Source organism: Poecile atricapillus, chromosome 26 (genome assembly GCF_030490865.1).
Source record: "Poecile atricapillus isolate bPoeAtr1 chromosome 26, bPoeAtr1.hap1, whole genome shotgun sequence".
In the NCBI taxonomy this organism is placed as follows: Eukaryota; Metazoa; Chordata; class Aves; order Passeriformes; family Paridae; genus Poecile; species Poecile atricapillus.
Window position 1 is genome coordinate 518,585 of NC_081274.1, and position 17,312 is coordinate 535,896.

At 43.9% G+C, this 17,312-nt stretch overlaps 1 protein-coding gene across 1 annotated transcript; it reads right to left on the reverse strand.

Annotated features, from left to right (window-relative positions):
- Positions 1-585: 585 nt before the first annotated feature.
- Positions 586-15,510, reverse strand: SH3BP5L (SH3 binding domain protein 5 like). The gene is made up of 7 exons (XM_058857482.1): positions 15,384-15,510; positions 14,338-14,553; positions 12,703-12,765; positions 10,887-11,015; positions 7,450-7,611; positions 6,318-6,491; positions 586-3,900 (listed from the first exon to the last, which is right to left on the reverse strand). The coding sequence occupies exons 2-7, from the start codon at positions 14,431-14,433 to the stop codon at positions 3,448-3,450; spliced, it is 1,077 nt and encodes a 358-aa protein (XP_058713465.1). The 5' UTR covers positions 14,434-14,553; positions 15,384-15,510; the 3' UTR covers positions 586-3,447.
- Between the last annotated feature and the right edge of the window lie 1,802 nt (positions 15,511-17,312).

Consider the following 17,312-nt stretch of genomic DNA (forward strand, 5'->3'; position numbering starts at 1 on the left):
CGTTTTTTTGGCTTTTCCTGAGGCTTTTCCATTTTTTGGTGGATTTTCCCATTTTTGGGGTTTTTATTCCCATTTTTTTGGGGGGTTTTCCCAATTTTTTTGTCTTTTCCTGTTTTTTTTTCAGGGTTTTTTTCCCATTTTTGGGGCTTTTTTCCCATTTTTTAATATTTTTCCCATTTTTTTGGTTTTTTTCCCATTTTTTTGGCTTTTCCTGAGGTTTTCCAGATTTTTTTTGTGGATTTTCCCTTTTTTTTTTGTTTTTTCCATTTTTTTTCCCCAAGATCTTCCCATTTAATTTTTTTGGAGGGGGTGTGTGTGCGTTATTCCCATTTTTTTGGGGTTTTCCCACTTTTTTCCGGGAATTTTCCAGGATTTTTTTGGCTTTTCCTGAAGGAAAAAATATTTGGGATCGAGATTGAATTGAGAAAAAAAAATTGGGATTAAACTCATCCCTAAAACTCGGGAAAATCCCTAAAAAAAACGGGAAAAAAGCCAAAAAATTCCCAAAGAAAAAGGGGATGATCCCAAAAAAATTCATGGATGAGGAGAGAAAAGTTGGGAATGTTGGGATGGGAAAAGAAGGAATTACAACAAGAAGGAATTTTATTGATATCCAGACTTTTCCGGGATTTTTTTCCCCCCCAAATTCCTGAAGTTTTCTTGGATTTCCTGGAATTCCAGCTGGGGATTTTTAGGGATTTTTGGGGATTTTTGGGATGTGATGGAGCTGGGAAAAAATTCCATGGGAATTCCCAGGGCTGCCTCGAACCCGGGGGGGTTCTCATCACAGCCCCCCCCTCAAATCCCAGAATTCCCAAAATTCCGGGATTTATCCCCCAAATTCCAGAGATTTATTCCCAAAAACCCCAAATTCCCAGGATTTAGACCCCAAATTCCAGAGATTTATTCCCAAAAACCCCAAATTCCCAGGATTTATTCCCAAAAACCCCAAATTCCCGGGATTTATTCCCAAAAACCCCAAATTCCCAGGATTTAGGCCCCAAATTCCAGAGATTTATTCCCAAAAACCCCAAATTCCCGGGATTTATTCCCAAAAACCCCAAATTTCTGGCATTTAAGCCCCAAATTCCAGAGGTTTATTCCCAAAAACCCCAAATTCCTGGGATTTATTCCCAAAATTCCTGGGATTTATTCCCCAAAACCCCAAATTCTGGGATTTAGGCCCCAAATTCCAGAGATTTATTCCCAAAAACCCCAAATTCCCAGGATTTATTCCCAAAAACCCCAAATTCCCAGGATTTAGGCCCCAAATTCCAGGGATTTATTCCCAAAAACCCCAAATTCCTGGGATTTATTCCCAAAACCCCCAAATTCCCAGGATTTAGGCCCCAAATTCCAGGGATTTATTCCCAAAAACCCCAAATTCCCGGGATTTATTCCCAAAATTCCCTCCAGGAATTCCTTTGGAATCCCAATCCCATTCCTTGGGGGTTTTTTTTGGGAATTCTTGGGATATCCTCAGGATTTTTTTGGGATTTCATGGAATTTTCCAGGATTTCCTTGGGATTTTCCAGGATTTTGTGGGACTCCCTTGAATTTTGTGGGATTTCCCAGGAATTTTTGGGATTTCCTGGGATTTTTTTGGGATTTCTTGGAATTTCCTCGGGATTTTCTGGGATTTCCTTGGGATTTTCCAGGATTTTGAGGGATTTTTTGGGATTTCCTGGGATTTTTTTGGATTTTCTTGGAATTTTTGGGATTTTCCAGGATCTTTTGGGATTTCCTTGGGATTTTCCAGGATTTTTCGGGATTTCATTGGATTTCCTTGGAATTTCTTGCAATTTCCTTGGAATTCTTTGCGATTTCCTCAGAATTTCTTGGAATTCCCCAGGATTTTTCAGGATTTCTGAAAACTCCCTTAAAACTCCCCAATTCCCCAAAAAATTTCATCTCAAAACCCCCCAAAAAAATCCCAAAAAATCCCCCCAAAATTCCCAAAAAATCCCCAAAATCCCCCCAAAATTCCCCAAAAATTCCCAAAAAATCCCAGGAAATCCCAGAAAATTAAAAAAAAAAACAAAACCAAAAAATTCCCAAAAACCCCCAAAAATACCCCAAAAAAATCCTCAAAAAATCCTGAAATTCCCAAGAAATCCCAAAAATCCCCCCAAAAAATCTGCAAAAATTCCCAAAAAATCCCAGGAAATCCCAAAAAAAATCCCAAAAAATCCCAAGAAATCCCCCAAAAAATCCCCAAAAAATCCCTAAAAAATTCCCAAAAAATCCCAAGAAATCCCCCAAAAAATTCCCAAAAAATCCCAGAAAATCCTAAAAAAATCCTGAAATTCCCAAGAAATCCCCAAAATTCCCCAAAAAATTCCCAAAAAATCAGAGGCTGACGCTCCGATGGTGCCGGAAATTCCTCCTCCTCTCCCTCCCCTCCCCCAGCTCCTCTCCCTGCAGACTCAGCGCATCTGGAATTCCCGAAATCCCGGGAATTCCCAAAAATTCCAAAAAAAATCCCCAAAAATCCCAGGAAATCCCAGAAAAGTTAAAAAAAAACGAAACAAAAAATTCCCAAAAACCCCAAAAAAATCCCCCAAAAATTCCCAAAAACCCCAGAAAATACCCCAAAAAAATCCCAAAAAAATCCTAAAATTCCCAAAAAATCCCAAAAATCACAAAAATTCCCAAGAAATCCCAAAAATCCAAAAAAAATCCCCAAAAATTCCAGGAAATCCCCCAAAAAAATCCCAAAAAATTCCCAAAAAATCCCAAGAAATCCCCCCAAAATTCCCAAAAAATCCCCCAAAAAATCCCAAAAAATCCCCAAAAATTCCCAGAAAATCCTAAAAAAATCCTGAAATTCCCAAGAAATTCCCAAAATTCCCCAAAAAATTCCCAAAAAATCAGAGGCTGACGCTCCGATGGTGCCGGAAATTCCTCCTCCTCTCCCTCCCCTCCCCCAGCTCCTCTCCCTGCAGACTCAGCGCATCTGGAATTCCCGAAATCCCGGGAATTCCCAAAAATTCCAAAAAAAATCCCCAAAAATCCCAGGAAATCCCAGAAAAGTTAAAAAAAAAAACAAACCAAAAAATTCCCAAAAACCCCCAAAAATACCCCAAAAAAATCCTCAAAAAATCCTGAAATTCCCAAGAAATCCCAAGAAATCCCAAAAATCCCCCCAAAAAATCCACAAAAATTCCCAAAAACCCCAGGAAATCCCCAAAAAAATCCCAAAAAATCCCAGGAAATCCCCAAAAAAATCCCAAAAAAATCCCAAAAAATCCCAGGAAATCCCCCAAAAAATTCCCAAAAAATTCCCAAAAAATCCCCAAAAATTCCCAGAAAATCCTAAAAAAATCCTGAAATTCCCAAGAAATTCCCAAAAAATTCCCAAAAAATCCCCAAAAATTCCTCAAAAAATCCTGAAATTCCCAAGAAATCCCCAAAAATTCCCAAAATTCCCAAAAAATTCCCAAAAAATCAGAGGCTGACGCTCCGATGGTGCCGGAAATTCCTCCTCCTCTCCCTCCCCTCCCCCAGCTCCTCTCCCTGCAGACTCAGCGCATCCGGAATTCCCGAAATCCCGGGAATTCCCGCCAAATGTTCCACGGAATCGAATTTCTGCAGATCCGAGGCGATGGTTTGGAGGCTCAGCACCGACAGAGAATCCCCGGAGGTGGAAATTCCCGCCGGAATTCCGGGAATTCCGGGATCCTCCCCGCCCGTCCTACCCGGAATTCCCGGGATTTCGGGATTTTGGGATCCTCCCTCGGCTCCCAAGGGGTTTTCCCGGTGTTTTTTCCGGAGGATTCTCTGGAATCTTCGGGCGTGGATTTCTTCGCTGATTTGTTCCAGGTTCCGGAGGGCGACGGAATAGCGGAGCTTGGCTTGGGAGACGGCGGATTCCAGGGAATTCACGCGGGATTTGTGCTCCTGGAAAAGGGGAAAAGTTGGGAATTGGGAGGGGTTGGGAAAAGGGGGGGAAGTTTTGGGTGGGAGCAAAAAAAATTTGGGGGGAATGCGTTGAAAATCGGGGAAAAAATGGGGAAAATTTGGTTTATTCCCTGAAAATTTTGAGGAATTCCTAAAAATTCCAAAGAATTCCTAAGAATTCTAAAGAGTTCCTAAAAATTCCAGAGAATTCCTGAAATTTTTTTTGTATTCCATAAAAATCTGGAAAAAAATTTGATAAAAATCCCTTAAAATTCAGTTAAAATCCATAAAAAACTCAGTTAAAATCCCTAAAAAATTTGGTTTATTCCCCCAAAATTCCGAGGAATTCCTGAAAATTCCAAGGGATTCTGAAGAAATCCAAGGAATTCCTAAAAATTCCAAAGAATTCCTGAAATTTTCTTGTATTCCATAAAAAATTGGTTTAAAAAATTGATGAAAATCCCTTAAAATTCAGTTAAAACCCATTAAAAATTCAGTTTAAATCCATAAAAAATTTGGTTTATTCCCTGAAAATTTTGAGGAATTCCTGAAAATTCCGAGGGATTCTGAAGAATTCCAAGGAATTCCTAAAAATTCCAAAGAATTCCTGAAATTTCCTTTTATTCCATAAAAATTTGGAGTAAAAAAATCCCAAACTGGGTAAAATGCAAAAAAAATTTGATTAAAATTGAGTTAAAATCCCTAAAAAATTTGGTTTATTTCTTGAAAATTCCAAGGAATTCCTAAAATTTCCAAGGGATTCTGAAGAATTCCAAGGAATTCCTAAAAATTCCAAAGAATTCCTGAAATTTTCTTGTATTCCATAAAAAACTGGTTTAAAAAATTGATGAAAATCCCTTAAAATTCAGTTAAAACCCATAAAAAATTCAGTTAAAATCCCTAAAAATTTGGTTTATTCCCTGAAAATTTTGAGGAATTCCTAAAAATTCCGAGGAATTCTGAAGAATTCCAAAGAATTCCCAAAAATTCCAGAGAATTCCTGAAATTTCCTTTTATTCCATAAAAATTTGGAGTAAAAAAATCCCAAACTGGGCAAAATGCAAAAAAAATTTGATTAAAATTGAGTTAAAATCCCTAAAAAATTTGGTTTATTCCCAGAAAATTTTGAGGAATTCCTAAAAATTCCAAGGGATTCTGAAGAATTCCACGGAATTCCTACAAATTCCAAAGAATTCCTGAAATTTTCTTGTATTCCATAAAAATTTGGTTTAAAAAATTGATGAAAAAATCCCTAAAAATTCCTCAGAATCCCAAAAAATTGATGGGAAAATTCAGGATCTGAATCTCCCAGTCCCTCCCAGTTCATCCCAGTCCCTCCCAGTTCATCCCAGTTTATCCCAGTCCCTCCCAGTTCCTCTCCCAGTCCCTCCCAGTCCATCCCAGTTCATTCCAGTTCCTCCCAGTGCTCCCAGTACCCCCAGTATCCACTCCAATGCCTTTCCCAGTGCTCCCAGTTAATCCCAGTCCCTCTCCCAGTTCCTCCCAGTATTCCCAGTCCCTCCCAGTGCTCCCAGTACCTCCAGCCTCTGGTTGAACTGGGCTTTGAGCTCCAAGTAGGGCTGGCTCCCAGTGCTCCCAGTGCTCCCAGTACCCCCAGTATCCACTCCAATCCCTCTCCCAGTGCTCCCAGTTAATCACAGTGCCTCTCCCAGTCCCTCCCAGTGCTCCCAGTGCCTCTCCCAGTATTCCCAGTCCCTCCCAATGCTCCCAGTTAATCCCAGTCCCACCAGCTCTGATCAAATCCTCCGCTCTCAGCACTTCCAGTCCCTTTCCAAGCACTCCCAGTGCTCCCAGTACCCCCAGTATCCACTCCAATCCCTCTCCCAGTGCTCCCAGTTAATCCCAGTGCCTCTCCCAGTATTCCCAGTGCTCCCAGTACCTCCAGCCTCTGGTTGAACTGGGCTTTCAGCTCGAAGTAGGGCTGGCTCCCAGTGCTCCCAGTGCTCCCAGTACCCCCAGTATCCACTCCAGTGCCTTTCCCAGTGCTCCCAGTTAATCCCAGTGCCTCTCCCAGTATTCCCAGTGCTCCCAGTACCTCCAGCCTCTGGTTGAACTGGGCTTTCAGCTCGAAGTAGGGCTGGCTCCCAGTGCTCCCAGTGCTCTTTAATCCCTTTCCCAGTGCTCCCAATGTTCCCAGTACCCCCAGTATCCACTCCAATCCCTCTCCCAGTGCTCCCAGTTGATCCCAGTGCCTCTCCCAGTATTCCCAGTGCTCCCAGTACCTCCAGCCTCTGGTTGAACTGGGCTTTGAGCTCCAAGTAGGGCTGGCTCCCAGTGCTCCCAGTGCTCCCAGTGCTCCCAGTGCTCCCAGTACCCCCAGTATCCACTCCAATCCCTCTCCCAGTGCTCCCAGTTAATCCCAGTGCCTCTCCCAGTATTCCCAGTGCTCCCAGTACCTCCAGCCTCTGGTTGAACTGGGCTTTGAGTTCGAAGTAGGGCCGGCTGCGGGCGATGTCGCGCCTCAGGGATTTCTGCAGCCGCTGCACCTCGGCCTCGGCCTCCTGGCACAGCCTGGTCACCCTCTGGTGCTCCCGCTCGCTCCAGAGCCGCTCCTGCTCCGCCTCGTTCACCTGGAATTCCCAAAATTCCCAAAATTCCCAAAATTCCCGGAATTCCAGGAGGGAAGAGAGGGAAAAGGAAAAAAACCGGGTGAAAATCGGGTGAGAAACGGCCTCGAAATGGAGGAAAAGGGACCTGAGGGAATTCCCAGATTCCCAAATTCCCGAATTTCCAAATTCCCGAATTTCCTTCTCCAGTCGTTCCCAAAACTTCTCCAGTTCCATTCCCACCATCCCAAACCTTCTCCAGTTCCATTCCCACCATCCCAAACCTTCTCCAGTCTCATTCCCACCATCCCAAACCTTCTCCAACTCATCCCAAACCTTCTCCAGTCCATCCCAAACCTTCTCCAATCCCATTCCCAACCATCCCAAACCTTCTCCAATCCCATTCCCACCATCCCAAACCTTCTCCAATCCATCCCAAACCTTCTCCAATCCCATTCCCACCATCCCAAACCTTCTCCAATCCATCCCAAACCTTCTCCAGTTCCATTCCCACCATCCCAAACCTTCTCCAATCCCATTCCCACCATCCCAAACCTTCTCCAAACCTCATCCCACCCATCCCAAACGTTCTCCAGTCCCATTCCCACCATCCCAAACCTTCTCCACTCATCCCAAACCTTCTCCAATCCCATTCCCACCATCCCAAACCTTCTCCATCCATCCCAAACCTTCTCCAGTTCCATTCCCACCATCCCAAACCTTCTCCAATCCCATTCCCACCATCCCAAACCTTCTCCAAACCTCATCCCACCCATCCCAAACCTTCTCCATCCATCCCAAACCTCATCCAAACATCCCCAATCCCATTCCCACCATCCCAAACCTTCTCCAACCCTTCCCAAACCTTCTCCAATCCCATTCCCACCATCCCAAACCTTCTCCAATCCCATTCCCACCATCCCAAACCTTCTCCAATCCCATTCCCACCATCCCAAATTCCGAAATTCCCCAATTTTCCCACCTTCCTGGTGGCGTGGTTGAGCATCTCCTGCCAGGTGGGATCCAGGCGGTTTTTCCCGGTGCCCATTCCCTGCTCGGCCACGAAGACCATTTCCCGCGCCGCGTTGTGCATCCCCACCGCGCGCTCGTACCGCAGCGCCGCCCGCTGCGTCTCCTGCTGCGCCTGAAAAGCCGGGAATGCCGGGAATTCCGGGAATTCTGGGAATTCTGGGAATTTCTGGGAATTTCTGGGAATGCCGGGGAGGTTTTGGTGGAGTTTGGTGGGTGGGAATGGGATTGGGAGGGGTGGGGTGAGATTGGGGATGGTGGGAATGGGATTGGAGAAGGTTTGGGATGGGATTGGAGAAGGTTTGGGATGGTGGGAATGGGATTGGAGAAGGTTTGGGATGGATTGGAGAAGGTTTGGGAATGGAACTGGAGAAGGTTTGGGATGGATGGAGAAGGTTTGGGATGGTGGGAATGGGATTGGAGAAGGTTTGGGAAGTGTTGGAAGTTTTGGGATGGGAATTCCCATTTTTCCTGCAATTTTTTGGGAATTTTTTCAATTTCTTTTCAATTTTTTTCAATTTTTTCCCAATTTTTCCCAAATTTTCCCAAATTTTCCCATTTTCCCGGATTTTTCCCCAAAATCCCGATACCTCCTCAACTCCCCATCATTCCTCACACTGGATTGAATTTGGGATGGAAATTCCCATTTTTCCTGCATTTTTTAGGGAATTTTTTTCATTTTTTTTCAATTTTCTCTCAAATTTTTTCCCAAATTTTCCCAAATTTTCCCAAATTTTCCCATTTTTCCCAAATTTTTCCCCAAAATCCCGGTACCTCCTCAACTCTCCATCATTCCTCACACTGGACTGGATTTCGGATGGGAATTCCAATTTTTCCCATTTTTCCTGCAATTTTAGGGGGTTTTTTTTCCATTTTTTTTCAATTTTTTCCCATTTTTTCCCAAATTTTCCCATTTTTCCCGGATTTTTCCCCAAAATCCCGGTACCTCCTTGGCTCTCCTTCAGATCTCAAAGTGGATTAAATTTGGGATGGGAATTCCCATTTTTCCTGCAATTTTTTGGGGGGTTTTTTCCATTTTTTTTCAATTTTTTTCAATTTTTTCCCAATTTTTCCCATTTTTTCCCAAATATTCCCATTTTTCCCAGATTTTTCCCCAAAATCCTGGTACCTCCTCAACTCTCCTTCATTCCTCACACTGGATTGGATTTGGGATGGAAATTCCCATTTTTCCTGCATTTTTGGGGGTATTTTTTTCACATTTTTCCCATTTTTTTCCCCGTTTTTTCCGAAATTCTCCCAAATTTTCCCAAATTTTCCCATTTTTCCCGGATTTTTCCCCAAAATCCCAGTACCTCCTTGACTCTCCATCATTCCTCACACTGGACTGGATTTGGGATGGGAATTCCCATTTTTCCTGCATTTTTGGGGGTATTTTTTTCACATTTTTCTCATTTTTTTCCCCGTTTTTTCTGAAATTTTCCCAAATTTTCCCAAATTTCCCCAAATTTTCCCATTTTTCCCAAATTTTTCCCCAAAATCCCGGTACCTCCTTGACTCTCCATCATTCCTCACACTGGATTGGATTTGGGATGGAAATTCCCATTTTTCCTGCATTTTTTAGGGAATTTTTTTCATTTTTTTTCAATTTTCTCTCAAATTTTTTCCCAAATTTTCCGAAATTTTCCCAAATTTTCCCATTTTTCCCGGATTTTTCCCCAAAATCCCGGTACCTCCTCAACTCTCCTTCATTCCTCACACTGGACTGGATTTGGGATGGGAATTCCCATTTTTCCTGCATTTTTGGGGGTATTTTTTTCACATTTTTCCCATTTTTTTCCCCGTTTTTTCCAAAATTCTCCCAAATTTTCCCAAATTTTTCCAAATTTTCCCATTTTTCCCAAATTTTTCCCCAAAATCCCGGTACCTCCTCAACTCTCCTTCATTCCTCACACTGGACTGGATTTGGGATGGGAATTCCCATTTTTCCTGCAATTTTTTGGGGGGTTTTTTCCATTTTTTTTTCAATTTTTTTCAATTTTTTCCCAATTTTTCCCAAATTTTCCCAAATTTTCCCATTTTTCCCGGATTTTTCCCCAAAATCCTGATACCTTCTTAACTCTCCATCATTCCTCACACTGGATTGAATTTGGGATGGAAATTCCCATTTTTCCTGCAATTTTTTGGGAATTTTTTCAATTTCTTCCAATTTTTTCCCAAATTTTCCCAAATTTTCCCAAATTTTCCCATTTTTCCCGGATTTTTCCCCAAAAATCCCGATACCTCCTCAACTCTCCATCATTCCTCACACTGGATTGAATTTGGGATGGAAATTCCCATTTTTCCTGCAATTATTTCTGGATTTTTTCCATTTTTTTCAATTTTCTCTCAAATTTTTCCCAAATTTTCCCAAATTTTTCCAAATTTTCCCAAATTTCCCCATTTTCCCCAGATTTTTCCCCAAAATCCTGGTACCTCCTCAACTCTCCTTCATTCCTCACACTGGATTGGATTTGGGATGGAAATTCCCATTTTTCCTGCATTTTTGGGGGTATTTTTTTCACATTTTTCCCATTTTTTTCCCCGTTTTTTCCGAAATTCTCCCAAATTTTCCCAAATTTTCCCATTTTTCCCGGATTTTTCCCCAAAATCCCAGTACCTCCTTGACTCTCCATCATTCCTCACACTGGACTGGATTTGGGATGGGAATTCCCATTTTTCCTGCATTTTTGGGGGTATTTTTTTCACATTTTTCTCATTTTTTTCCCCGTTTTTTCTGAAATTTTCCCAAATTTTCCCAAATTTCCCCAAATTTTCCCATTTTTCCCAAATTTTTCCCCAAAATCCCGGTACCTCCTTGACTCTCCATCATTCCTCACACTGGATTGGATTTGGGATGGAAATTCCCATTTTTCCTGCATTTTTTAGGGAATTTTTTTCATTTTTTTTCAATTTTCTCTCAAATTTTTTCCCAAATTTTCCCAAATTTTCCCAAATTTTCCCATTTTTCCCAAATTTTTCCCCAAAATCCCGGTACCTCCTCAACTCTCCATCATTCCTCACACTGGATTGGATTTGGGATGGAAATTCCCATTTTTCCTGCATTTTTGGGGGTATTTTTTTCACATTTTTCCCATTTTTTTCCCCGTTTTTTCCAAAATTCTCCCAAATTTTCCCAAATTTTCCCAAATTTTTCCAAATTTTCCCATTTTTCCCAAATTTTTCCCCAAAATCCCGGTACCTCCTCAACTCTCCATCATTCCTCACACTGGATTGGATTTGGGATGGGAATTCTCATTTTTCCTGCAATTTTTTCTGGATTTTTTCCATTTTTTTCAATTTTCTCTCAAATTTTTCCAAAATTCTCCCAAATTTTCCCGAATTTTCCCATTTTTCCCATTTTTCCCGGATTTTTCCCCAAAATCCCGGTACCTCCTTGGCTCTCCTCCGGGCCTCGTAGTAGGGCCGGGCTCTCTCGATGCAATTCCCGAGTTGGGATCCTTGGGAATTCAATTTCCGGGCGGAATCCGAGAGGATGCGGCGATAGCGGGAACGGGCGGCCTGGAGAGGATGGAAACCAGTTTGGGACTGGTTTGAACTGGGATGGACTGGGAGAGCAGGCAGGGAATGGGAAACAAGGATTGGAAACCAGTTTGGGACTGGTTTGGACTGGGATGGACTGGGAGAGCAGGCAGGGAACTGGGAAACAAGGATTGGAAACCAGTTTGGGACTGGTTTGAACTGGGATGGACTGGGAGAGCAGGCAGGGGATGGGAAACAAGGATTGGAAACCAGTTTGGGACTGGTTTGGACTGGGATGGACTGGGAGAGCAGGCAGGGAACTGGGAAAAGCGGTTTAGGACTGGGAAAACCAGTTTGGAACAGGGAAAACCAGTTTGGAACAGGGAAAACCAGTTTGGGGTTGGGAAAACCAGTTTGGAACAGGGAAAACCAGTTTGGGGTTGGGAAAACCAGTTTGGAACAGGGAAAACCAGTTTGGGGTTGGGAAAACCAGTTTGGAACAGGGAAAACCAGTTTGGGGTTGGGAAAACCAGTTTGGGGTAGGGAAAACCAGTTTGGGATTGGGAAATGAGGACTGGGAACCAGTTTGGGACTGGTTTGGACTGGGATGGACTGGGAGAGCAGGCAGGGAACTGGGGAAAGCAGTTTGGGACTGGGAAAACCAGATTGGGATTGGGAAAACCAGTTTGGGGTTGAGAAAACCAGTTTGGGATTGGGAAATGAGCACTGTGAACCAGTTTGGGACTGGTTTGGACTGGGAAAACCAGTTCGGACTGGGAACCAGTTTGGGACTGGTTTGGGGTTGGGAAAACCAGTTTGGGATTGGGAAACAAGGATTGGAAACCAGTTTGGGATTGGGAAAACCAGTTTGGGGTAGGGAAACAAGGACTGGGAACCAGTTTGGGACTGGTTTGGACTGGAAACCAGTTTGGGACTGGTTTGGGATTGGGAAAACCAGTTTGGGATTGGGAAACAAGGACTGGGAACCAGTTTGGGACTGGTTTGGAACTGGGAAAACCAGTTTAGGGTTGGAGAAGAAGGACTAGGAACCAGTTTGGAACTGGTTTGGACTGGGAAAACCAGTTTGGACTGGGAACCAGTTTGGGATTGGGAAACCAGGATTGGAAACCAGTTTGGGACTGGTTCGAACTGGGATGGACTGGGAGAGCAGGCAGGGAATGGGAAAACCAGTTCCATCCCAGTTCATCCCAGTTTATCCCAGTTCACTCCCAGTTTATCCCAGTTCACTCCCAGTCCCCTCCCAGTCCCTCCCAGTTCCCTCCCAGTCCCTCCCAGTTCCCTCCCAGTTCATCCCAGTCCCTCCCAGTCCCTCCCAGTTCATCCCAGTCCCTCCCAGTCCCTCCCAGTTCATCCCAGTCCCTCCCAGTCCATCCCAGTTCCCTCCCAGTTCATCCCAGTTTGTCCCAGTCCCTCCCAGTTCATTCCCAGTCCCTCCCAGTTTATCCCAGACCCCTCCCAGTTCATCCCAGTCCCCTCCCAGTTCATCCCAGTTCCCTCCCAGTCCATCCCAGTCCCTCCCAGTTCATCCCAGTATCCCCAAATCCCCATTTCCCACCATTTCCTCCCTATTTTTGCCTCCAAAAATCCCATTTTTTCCCAATTTTTTCCCCATTTTTTGCCCCAAACCCCTCTCCCAGTCCCTCCCAGTTCCTCCCAGTCCCTCCCAGTCCATCCCAGTCCCTCCCAGTCCATCCCAGTTGCTCACATCCAGCTCCAGCTCCCCCCGATTGATTTCAGCGTTGGCCTCGTTCAGGTGCTCCAGCTCCTCCTGCAGCCAAAATTTTGGGATCAAAACCCCCCAAAATTCCAGGAAAAACAACCCCAAAATTCCCAAAATTTATGGGATCCCAAAAACCGGGAAAAGGGACGAAAAAATTCGGGATAAAAACCCCAAAAATTCAGGAAAAGGGATCAAAAATCGGCCCCAAATCCCAAAATTCCTGGGATTTCCCCCCAAAAATCCCAAAATTTGGATCCAAAACCCCCCAAAATCCCAAAATTTCTGGGATTCACCTCAAAATTTCCCCCAAAATCCCAAAATTTCTGGGATTCTCCTCAAAATTTCCCTCAAAATCCCAAAATTTCTGGGATTCACCTCAAAATTTCCCTCAAAATCCCAAAATTTCCCTCAAAATCCCAAAAATTTCTGGGATTTCACCCCAAAAATCCCAAAATTCGGACCCAAAACCCCCCAAAATCCCAAAATTTCTGGGATTCACCTCAAAATTTCCCCCAAAATCCCAAAATTTCTGGGATTCTCCTCAAAATTTCCCTCAAAATCCCAAAATTTCTGGGATTCTCCTCAAAATTTCCCTCAAAATCCCAAAATTTCTGGGATTCACCTCAAAATCCCAAAATTTCTGGGATTTCCCCCCAAAAATCCCAAAATTCAGACCCAAAATCCCAAAATTTCTGGGATTCACCTCAAAATTTCCCTCAAAATCCTAAAATTTTTTGGGATTCACCTCAAAAATCCCAAAATTTGGACCCAAAATCCCAAAATTTCTGGGATTCACCTCAAAATTTCCCTCAAAATCCCAAAATTTCTGGGATTTCCCCCCAAAAATCCCAAAATTCGGACCCAAAATCCCAAAATTTCTGGGATTCTCCTCAAAATTTCCCTCAAAATCCCAAAATTTCTGGGATATCCCCCCAAAAATCCCAAAATTTGGACCCAAAACCCCCCAAAATCCCCAAATTTCTGGGATTCTCCTCAAAATTTCCCTCAAAATCCCAAAAATTTTCCGGGATTCGCCTCAAAATTTCCCTCAAAATCCCAAAATTTCCCTCAAAATCCCAAAATTTCTGGGATTCACCTCAAAGTTTCCCTCAAAATCCCAAAATTTCTGGGATTCACCTCAAAATCTCCCTCAAAATCCCAAAATTTCTGGGATTTCCCCCCAAAAATTCCAAAATTCGGACCCAAAATCCCAAAATTTCTGGGATTCACCTCAAAATTTCCCTCAAAATCCCAAAATTTTTTGGGATTCACCTCAAAAATCCCAAAATTTGGACCCAAAATCCCAAAATTTCTGGGATTCACCTCAAAATCTCCCTCAAAATCCCAAAATTTCTGGGATTTCCCCCCAAAAATCCCAAAATTCGGACCCAAAATCCCAAAATTTCTGGGATTCACCTCAAAATTTCCCTCAAAATCCCAAAATTTTTTGGGATTCACCTCAAAAATCCCAAAATTTGGACCCAAAATCCCAAAATTTCTGGGATTCACCTCAAAATTTCCCTCAAAATCCCAACATTTCTGGGATTTTCCTTCCAAAACCTCGAATCCCTCCCCAAAAAATTCCCAAATTTTGGGATTTTTTTTCCCCGAAATTCCCACCTGGATCCGGGGGTCCAGCTCTTCCTCCTCCTCCTCCTCCTCCTCGTCCTCCTCCTCCTCCTTCGGGGGATTCCCGGGATTTTCTGAATCCCCCATTTTGGGATCCCCCAAAATTCCAGGGGGCCATCCAAGGGGGGGGAGGGGCCTCAGTTCATTTTTTCGGGAATTTTTTCGGGAATTTTGATGGAATTTCGGGAATTTGGGATTGGAGGAAACCTGGGGAAAAAAAAAAAAAAGGGAAAAAATTAATTATTTTTTTTTTCCCTGAATTTTTGGGGATTTTTTGGAGGAGTCTCCAAAGGGGGGGAATGTTCTGGAATTCCGAGAAGATTCCTGAGAATTCCCAGGAAATTTGGGCAGATTTGCCCCAAATCCACTGGAATTCCTGATGATTTCAATCAAATTCCTGAAAATTCCCCCAAAATCGCTGAAATTCCATCGAAATTCACTCAAATTCCCCCCAGAATTCCGAAAATTTTCCAAAATCCCCCCAAATCCCAAAAATCCCCCTCAAATATTCCCAAAATTCCCCAAATCCGTCCCAAAATCCCCTCAGTGACCCCAAACCATTTCCAAGATCCCAAAATCCCAAATTCCCCCCAAAATCTCCTCAAATTCCCCTCAAAATTCCCAACAATTCCCAAAAAAAATCCAAAAAATCCCTTTTAATCACCCCCAAACTCCCTAAGAACCCCCAAATCCCCTTAAATCCCCCCAAACCCCCTAAATAACCCCAAAAACGACCCCCAGACCCCCAATACCTCCCCAAATCCCCTCATAGATCCCAAAATTCCTCAACATTCCCACAAAATTCCTCAATATTCCCACAGAATTCCCACAAAATTTCCTCAAACCGCCCCCCTCAAATTCCCCCTCACAACCCCCCCCAAACCCTCCCACAGCCACGACCCCACAATTCCTTCACCACCCCACGACTCCCGACCCTAAAAATTCCCAAATTTCCCTCAGAATTCCTAAAAAATTCCCAAATTTCCCTCAGAATTCCCAAAAATTCCCAATTTCCCCCCCCCCCGGCCTGTGTTTACCCCCCGCTCCGCCAGCGCTGAGGGGCCGCTCCCCCACCGGAACCGGAAGTTCCCCTCAGCCGCCTCCTGCCGTACAACATGGCGGCTCCCACGCTGCTTAATAAAACCCGGTCTTTCCGATTTTCTCCCGCTTCCCGGTGCGTTTAAATCGGTGATGAGGGTTTAATGCTGACGCAGAATTCGCTCCGCTCGGTTTGGCGGTGATTCGCCGTTAAATTCGGTTCTAAAGAGCAGCGGGATCGGTGGAAGGGTGCCGCCATCTTGTTGAGCTGCTCCGCCGCGCCTCAAGATGGCGGCCGCTGGCGCTGAACCCACGGGAGCACCGGACGGAACCACCCAAAATAAGGGGGGGGAAACACCCTCGAGTCCCCCCAGACCACTTTGAACTCTCCCAAACGTCCCTAAACCCCCCCTTTCTTTATTTCACGCTTGGTTTCGCCCTCAGTTCCCGCCTCTCTCCTATACCGGAAGCGGAAGTTCCTCTTGCCGTACAACATGGCGGCTCCCAGCGCTCTCCCCCCTTCTCGGTTTTTCCGCCGCTTTCTCGGTTCCCGGGAGTTCAAATCGGTACCGGGAGTGAAATCGTTGCGGGCGGAGCCGCCGGGCTCAAGTTGGTTCCGGTTGGGTTTGAAAAGAGGCGGGAAACAGCCCCGGGATGGGGTCGGTGGGTGCCGCCATTTTGTGTTACGGAACCGCCGCGCCTCAAGATGGCGGCGGGGACGTGACGTCACTGTGATTGATTTTATTAAATTCAAATTATTTTTTATTTTTTATTGAAATATTTGGTTTTATTTCACTGGGAACGGTGGGATTGGGGTCAATCCATGGATCAAAAAATTCCGGGATTTGGGGCTTTTCAGGGATCAAAAATTCTGGGATTTGGGGTCATTCCAGGGATCAAAAAATTCCGGGATTTGGGGTCATTCCAGGGATCAAAAAATTCGGGAATTGTAGAATTCCATGGATCAAAAATTCTGGGATTTGGGGTCATTCCATGGATCAGAAAATTCGGGAATTGTCGAATTCCATGGATCAAAAAATTCTGGGATTTGGGGCTTTCCATGGATCAAAAAATTCTGGGATTTGGGGCTTTCCAGGGATCCAAAATTCTGGGATTTGGGGTCATTCCAGGGATCAAAAATTCCGGGAATTGTAGAATTCCAGGGATTCCAAATTCCGGGATTTGGGGTTTTCAATGGATAAAAAAATTTGGGAATTGTAGAATTCCAGGGATTCCAAATTCCGGGATTTGGGGTTTTCAATGGATTAAAAAAATCGGGAATTGTAGAATTCCATGGATCAAAAATTCCGGGATTTGGGGTCATTCCAGGGATCAAAAAATTCTGGGAATTGTAGAATTCCATGGATTCCAAATTCTGGGATTTGGGGTCATTCCATGGATCAAAAAATTCGGGAATTGTAGAATTCCATGGATCAAAAAATTCTGGGATTTGGGGCTTTTCAGGGATCCAAAATTCTGGGATTTGGGGTTTTCAATGGATCAAAAATTCTGGGATTTGGGGTCATTCCATGGATCAAAAAATTAGGGAATTGTAGAATTCCATGGATTCCAAATTCCGGGATTTGGGGTCAATCCATGGATCAAAAATTTCTGGGATTTGGGGTCATTCCATGGATCCAAAATTCTGGGATTTGGGGCTTTCCATGGATCCAAAATTCTGGGATTTGGGGTTTTCCATGGATCAAAAAATTCGGGAATTGTAGAATTCCAGGAATCAAAAATTCCGGGATTTGGGGTCATTCCATGGATCAGGAATTGTAGAATTCCAAGGATCCCAAATTCTGGGATTTGGGGCTTTCCATGGATCAAAAATTCTGGGATTTGGGGTCATTCCATGGATCAAAAATTCCGGGATTTGGGGTCATTCCAGGGATCCAAAATTCTGGGAATTGTAGAATTCCATGGAT